Source organism: Pocillopora verrucosa, chromosome 3, assembly GCF_036669915.1.
Source record: "Pocillopora verrucosa isolate sample1 chromosome 3, ASM3666991v2, whole genome shotgun sequence".
Lineage (NCBI taxonomy): Eukaryota > Metazoa > Cnidaria > Anthozoa > Scleractinia > Pocilloporidae > Pocillopora > Pocillopora verrucosa.
In genome coordinates, this window is record NC_089314.1 from 27891823 (window position 1) to 27899322 (window position 7500).

At 36.3% G+C, this 7500-nt stretch overlaps 2 protein-coding genes across 5 annotated transcripts in view; both read right to left on the bottom strand.

Annotated features, from left to right (window-relative positions):
* LOC131799659 (uncharacterized) overlaps positions 1–7500 on the bottom strand; it is a gene marked incomplete in the record, with an annotated part of 189028 nt that overhangs the window by 69854 nt on the left and 111674 nt on the right.
* The window catches only part of LOC131770612 (uncharacterized), a 5255-nt gene continuing 5 nt past the window's right edge, over positions 2251–7500 (bottom strand). Inside the window, exons 1-4 of one of the 4 annotated variants that reach the window (XM_066163279.1) lie at positions 6798–7500; positions 4900–6392; positions 3642–3956; positions 2251–3210 (exon numbers count right to left, since the gene is read on the bottom strand). The exon at positions 6798–7500 is cut by the window's right edge and continues 5 nt beyond it. In XM_066163279.1, coding sequence (XP_066019376.1) covers positions 3665–3956; positions 4900–6392; positions 6798–7463 — 2451 coding nt within the window. In that variant the 5' untranslated portion in view covers positions 7464–7500 and the 3' untranslated portion in view covers positions 2251–3210; positions 3642–3664. Of the gene's footprint in view, positions 3211–3641; positions 3957–4899 lie in introns of all 4 variants that reach the window. The other 3 variants (XM_066163278.1, XM_066163277.1, XM_066163276.1) reach the window with 3 other exon arrangements.

Below are 7500 nucleotides of genomic sequence, written 5' to 3' on the forward strand. Positions count from 1 at the left end.
TTCCCCGACTTGGACAGGGTTAATCATCCGCATTTTGCTCCATTAGGTAAGCAAGTGCAAACATATGAAGAGATTGCAACACCCCTTTATGGCTTTTAGTGGGATTTAAAAGTGGGAACATGAAGAATGAAAGGGCAAAGCACAGAAAAAAAACCTTGAAAAAAAGGATAAGGGTGAATTTTTAAAAAATTAGAATGTTATGAGGTTTAATGAACTATCCTTTGAAAATGCGCACAATCATAATATAACTAAACTTTGTTGAACATTCTCTATCTTTTTCAACAACTTCCACTTGCTTCTAAATATTATGCAAGTACAAACTTTTGTTTTTTAACCTTTACCACTAAGAGGTGATTAGCATGTAACTTTTCCCAATAATATCCAAACATCCAGCAAATAGGTAATGATAACACTCAAACTTATCAGTACCAAGTTGTTGTCTTGATCTAACACCCAGTTCTGGTCCCTTGTTTACAAGGAAATGTGTAGCAGCAAGAGGGGAGAATTAACATTTAGATCTTGGGCTAAACAGATATTAATGGTATAAGTGATCTTAAATCTGTAATTATCACAAATATCACTATATTAATATTAATAACTAGGATAACTTTTTGACCAAAATACTAATCCAACACGCTAGCAGCCTGCTGGCATAACAATATCCCTGTTTATAACAAATATCAAACAGTTTCCAGTGTATCTTCTAATTTCTCCTTAGAATCTCTCCTTACAATGTCAATACAATATCAACCAGATAAGTGATGAGAATATAGAAAATATTTGATAATAATAAGTTGATCCAAGAATTGCGTGGTTGACAGTGAGGAAAATTACAAATTTGATCAGGGAGTTAAAGGGTTAAAGCTAAAAATATATTGATGATATCAGTGATGCAAAATCGTTACTTACCACAAATACTAACAACTCTTTCAGTAATTAAGCTAACTTTTTGACTTTTTGACTTCACTCAGCTTTATTTGTTGTTCAAGCCAGACAGTTCAATGGGTGAGACAGAAGCAAGAGGTCCTATGGAAAGATGTATCAGGGCCGTAAGGGCGTGGCTAATTGTTGATAAATTAAAGCTGAATGAAGATAAATCTGAATTCATGCTCATTGGAACTCGCCAGCAACTTAGCAGAGTTAGAAATGACAGCCTTATGGTTGGTGACACGCAAGTAAAATCAGTCAGTGAAGCTAGGAATTTAGGTGTCTGGTTCGATTCTAATTTCCAGTTTCACAGCCATATAAACAAAACATGTCAATCAGCTTTCTTTTCGCTATATAAAATAAGGTGTATAAAAAAAATTTTGCCTTTTGAAGATGCAAAGTCAATAGTGCAAGCTTTTGTTATATGCAGAATCGACTACTGTAATGCAATATTACATGGTTTGCCTGCTATACACGTTAATAAGTTTCAACGCGTTCAAAACGAGCCGCCAAGTTACTAACCAATACACCGCGTTTTTCACACATTACACCTGTGATGATTAATCTCCATTGGCTGTCGGTTAAATTTAGGATCATTTCATCAAATTTTAGTAAATTATTAGAGTTAGATCTGCCAAGACCACTGGGGACAGAGCTTTTTCGGTAGCTGCCCCATTTTTATGGAACTCTCTTCCGGAAAGTCTAAGAGCTGTAAGCAGTGTAAATATTTTTAAGAAACAACTGGAAACGTATCTTTTTAAACAAGCATACTGTTAACTGTGTGAACATTTTTAGACTATGTACTTTATAGATTTTTTTATCGCCTTTAAATTTATTGTTAAATATAATTTTGTTTTCATTTTGTAATCCAACTATAATATTCCCTGCTGTTTCTTTAGATATTTTTTAAAATTTATTGTAAAGCGCATTAGATCATAGACTTATAATGAATTTTGCGCTATGTAAGTATTAAATTTATTTGTTTTATTTATTATTGACTGTGATAAATGCTAATCCAGCATGCTTGCGGCCTGCATGTAATTACCAAGCATAATAATACCCCCATTTATGACAAAAATCAAACTGCAGCCTGAAGTCTCACAAAAAGTGGAAATACTTTGCATGGGACCAGAGTCTGAGCTTACAAATTCCTTAATGATACTTTTGTATGGAATAAGTCAGCTCAGCTAAAGTGTGCATTAAGAGGATTATTGTGACGCATCCCTTCTTTACCACAAAGATTCACCAAAGAATGGGTGTTGTTGTATATACAAGCACCCAGCTGTAAAATTAACAAAACAGCACACCACCATTTTACCTGTTCTTTTTATTTCCATTTTCCTTATTTGCCCATCACAAGGAATTTAACATCTGGGTATAGTTTGCTTTTGCCTTCATTACAATACTTTAATGACCTCAGTTCACAAAGTTAGTGCTGGATGATAGGAACACTCAAATGCCGGTGGAGCTGGCCTTTGAAATTAACCAAACAAAACAACAAACTGTTTCTTTCATTTCCATTTTCCTTAGCACACATTTGAATTTTGTTAATTTCAAAGGTTAGCTCCACCTGCATTTGAGTGTTTTTATCATCAAGTAATTACTTTGTGAACTGAGGTTCAAAAACTATTATAACTAAGTTAAAAGCAAACTAAATGGAAAAATTAGTAAAAAATAAAAACTGAACTATATTCAGCACTCTAATTAAGGCAATGATTGAAATAAGTAGGCCACTAAGGTAATCAGCCCAATGCCTAATAGTACTAATTGTAAAGTTTACAACTTGTACAAACTTAAGTTAAAGATTGTTTCTCTTGTTTCATGCATGTACTCTGTGCACTGTTTGTGTACGGGAATATGATTGGTCTGTATGGCCAAACTAAGGTTTGACACTGTATATGTCCATCATGAACACACATAATCCTTCACTTGCAACTAAGACATATGGAAAGATTTCAAAAATTCATTCTAAACCAGTGGTCCTTTCTTTCAGCTAATTTCCAAAACAGTGGTTTGCACAGAACTTAAGAGAGATCTTATTATGTCTAAGCATGAAATGATGTCATACAGTCACATGACATCTGCTACTAGATGGCTTGCCCATGACATGTGGCAGGGTCATGAACCTAACATTCCTTTTCCTGACCAAGGCACTCAGTCAAGTTAGGGGTAGAAAGATCTGCAGTGAAACTCCACAAATGTAAAATTTGTCTCACAAGTTGCATCTGCCCTGTCATTGGAAATACTCGACACAAAACATCTAAGGGCTTCATCCATACAAAACTGCAAGGAAATTAAGAAGAAAAGGCTTCAATAAACTGTTAGGCATTGCGAAACTGACAGTTCTCAAGACCAATTACCGGTAGGTAAAAGGGACATTATCAAGGTGATATAAACCTTCAGTTTGAGGGAGTAATAAATTGGTCACTCCTTTAAAAATAAAAAATCTAGCTTGATCTGATACAAAGTCAGCAATAAATGGACATCACAAGACTGAAATAATATCAGACAAAATCTTAGTTTACTTCTCAATAGAAAAAGTGCTATGCCGTGTGTATTCACTGTGATTGTTTGAGTTCAACTGTTTGAAGTATTAATGTGGCTAGACTACATGAACATTATGAATTTGAAGCAATCCATTTTCACATCATGTATTTATGTATATCATGGATAAAACTGTCAAAAAATACATGATAAAAAAAAGCATTTCAAACCTGTACCAGGTGTCCCTCTTGACCTATGGTATCCACTCTATTAGCTCATCCTCAAAACAGTGGTTTACACAGTACATAAAAGGAATTTTATCTCCCTGACGTCCTGGCATGATGTTGTACACATGACATCTTTTGATGGATGGTTCACCAGCTGGATGTACCAGAAAATCATCCTCATCCTGATGACCAGGGCACTCAAGTGAGGGGCAAGCAGGTCCACAGTGAAACTTCACGAAGGGGAAACTCTGCTGGCAGACTCCATCAACCATAGCAAACACCATGCACAACACATCTGAGGGTTTCCAGCTTTGCATGCTGCAAGGTGAGATTTAATTGAAGAAAAAAGGTTTTATTGAAAGAAAAACAAGATTCCCCTAACAAACCCTCCCCCCACTAAGAGGTTCCAAAATTAGTGCATATCAAGCCTGAAACGTTACATTGCATGAATCATCTCAGCAGCACTGGTTCATGCACAAAAACAGCAAACATGTTATTTTCAGCCTAGAGAGTTTCATCCAGATAACTCAGATAAGATTATTTTACATGGTGTTTTAAGAGTACATTGAAGCCCAAGTAATTACTGTGCAAGGCGCAGGAACTTGTTAATCTGTAAAATATCTGATCTCCTTATTGAAACATTTTGATTGAAAAATACTAAGTTAGGTTTACATTTTAAGACACATAACTAGTTTTCTTTCAATAGTTAATCAGCATATTTTGCTGTTAGATAAAGAAAGCATCATCATTTGAGTTGCTTTTCATCTGTTATTCCTCTATGTAATATACGTAGTGAAGTCATTAAAGTTTCACATCACTGATAGGATATGTGGAAAATTACCCAATGTAGTTGATAAATAAAATTATCTTCATCACAAAGTAGACTTAGAAAATTTTAACATTTTTTATTAAGTATTTAGCATTTTATCCCATCTGTAATTTACACTTAATAGTTTTGTGTATGACCTGGATATTTTTAAGTAGATCTAGTACATGTTATTCAATGTTGGCACTTTGGTTTTCAGCACCCCCTAGAGAAACAATGGAAATTCTCTCTGGTTGATGTTATTCTGTTCAATGTAAGCTGTTTCTTCAGAACTGAATGTTCAAATTCATTTTATTCCTGAGTGGAAAGGTGCACTGTGAGAGTTAAGCACTTTCCCTAAGGAAAATGATTTTAAAGCCCCATTAGCAATTAGTTTGCATACTAGATACAATGATTATAAATAAATGTTGGAGAATGAATTGGAACCCAACTAACCTGGTGAATGTCACTTCTATCATTTTCATGTCTTTTAGTAGTTTTAATCTGTAAGGCTGCCTGCAATCCAACCAGAACCTGCCAGCATCTCTATAAACAATTGGTTGACTGTGCCAAAAGTCAACTTTGCTGTTCTTGTGAGCACGAGAGAGAAGACGATGAAACAAAGGCTCAGGTAGGAATTTCTTGAAAAACACAAAGAACTTTTTATCTGTGGATCTGTCATTCCACAGTAGAGTTTTCTCATCTGTACAAATTGGCAACAGTGCTGGAACAAAGTAAGTTGGGGCCAAACATTCCCCATTTATAGGAGCCATTTTGTAAGTCAAAGGGCAGATCAAGTCATGCTCTTCAAGGAATGCAGTCACATCTTCCTTACTTTCCACTTTTGAGAGGACACTCTCTAGTAGGAATTCAAGTAGGAATTTGGTCAGCATTCCTTTTTCTTGCAATAGGTTCCAGTGACATCGGTAACTTCTCTGGGGGATCCCTTCAGGTTGTTTGGTGACAAGCCTGATGATAATATCAATTAGTATATCAGGATTAAGCAAAACCCTCTTTGGTTCTTTGTTGAGGTACATCATAAAACCCTTCTCATGGAAGTATTTCAGTGTATCTTCAGTCCAGTTGGTACAAATGAAATTGTCAAATACTGTAGGAAACTCTTCAAACCTCACACAGACTTTCGCTCCCTTGTCACTCTTCATGCTGATGAGGGCATCCTGGATTTGTATCCAAGAGAGAGGAATGTTCTGACCAATTGTTTCCTTAAGTTCCTCTGCAGTTGCAATGATTGCTCTCTGAAAAGTTTGAATCCCACTGTCATTTTGACCCAAGGAGTTTTCAACAGGAAAAAAAACCAACTTATCAACTTTGTTTAAAACCAGCTCACCACAAAAAAGTTTAAAAAAGTTTCTCTTTAGATTGTCATTGATTCTTTTCATAGTGGATCTCTCCATGTTGCCTCTGTGTGTTCCCACAAGGAGAATTGGAGTACTTGTTGTCACATGGCTACGAACAGACTCAAGCCAAAAATGGAGACTCTTTATTTTTGCAGTTAAGTCTCTAAGACTATCCTCTGCAAACTCAGCCATGTTAAATACAATGACATAAATAGCTTGACTTCTTAGAAACATATGGAAGTAGGCCTGATACTCTTTGTCTCCAGCAAAATCAAGAATCTTAAGTTTCAAGGAAGACCACTTCTGATTCAGGGCATTTTTCAATTTTTTGTGGTCTATTACTGCTTTTTCCAACTGTACTGCGGTAAACGTACCTGGACCTAAGTGGTCCTGGCTAGGTGTTGATATTGCAGATTCCAACCAAAAGTATTCTTGGTGTAGTGTGTCACAGAGAAGTACCAAAAAAGCCATGGCAAATTTCTCGCTTGAAGAGGGAAGACATGCATAAACGAAGAGGAGAGGAATAATGCTTGACAACAATATTGCCCATTGATGCCACTCTGGTAGTGATTTTAGAATTCGAGGCACAGACTCCATCATGAAAAATACAAAGTAAGGGATGACCATCACGATAGAAACCTGATGTGGAATTTTTGAATAAAATACACTAACTGTTGTTACTAAAATGAAGCCTATAGAAGTATTTAAGATGAAACGAATAAAGAAGATGACCTCTATTGGTCTTTGGTTGTTCAATTTCAGTTGACCTGGTTGGGGACACTTTTGCTCCAAAGCAAACGAACGTGGGCCTCTTAAAAGTAAAAAAGCAACGTATCCAAGAGCGATTACTGACGCTACAAAGAGGACAACATGAAAAATTGCAGTTTTAGATGGCTCGCCGTAACTGATTTCGCGGAGAAAACGGAGTAACCCAACAGAAAGACATATTCCTATTAGAATTCCACGAGGGTTGATCATAAAACAGCATAAGCTCACCTTTAATCTCCAATCTTCTTTTGAAGAGAAAACAAACCAAGTTTCACCAACAGAAACAAAATGGAAAACAATGAAAAAAATAATACTTATGAGGATCTCACCGTGATTTTTTGAAGGACCCGTAATTATTTCTATTATCGTACAATAGAATATAATTCCTAACAGCGGCAGAGCGAGACCACTGTTGTTTTTCCAAAACCTAGATTGCTGGAAAATTACATTTCCATCCCTTCCGTAAAGCATTAATCGCATAGAAATCTCTAAAAAGAATCGGTTTACGTTTCCAAAAATAAGATCCTTCGTATCCAAGTTCTGCCATTTCTCATCAACAAGACTTTGCTCAATTCCTGTCGTTCTTGGCTCCATTTCGTCGAAAGACTTTCCACTGATAGCCTTGACCAGACTTGTTTTTCCAACTCCAGAGTCTCCTAGAACCAAACACTGTCCCTGAAAAACGAACTGTTGACACGTTTGCTCAGCCCCACGAGGGTCATCGTCTTGTTCAAGTTTCAACCCTTCTTTCTCAAGCAATTCTTCGTATGTTCTCCTTCCTTCTGGTAGCCGATCTACCAGTCGCAGTTTTTCCATTATATTGCTGTGCTTATCGAGAGTTTCAGTATCAGTGACCACAATGCGCTGGAAGTCGATGCACGTGTTGGAATCCATGGTTAAAACAAGTGAATATTTCCTCGATCAAGTCTGG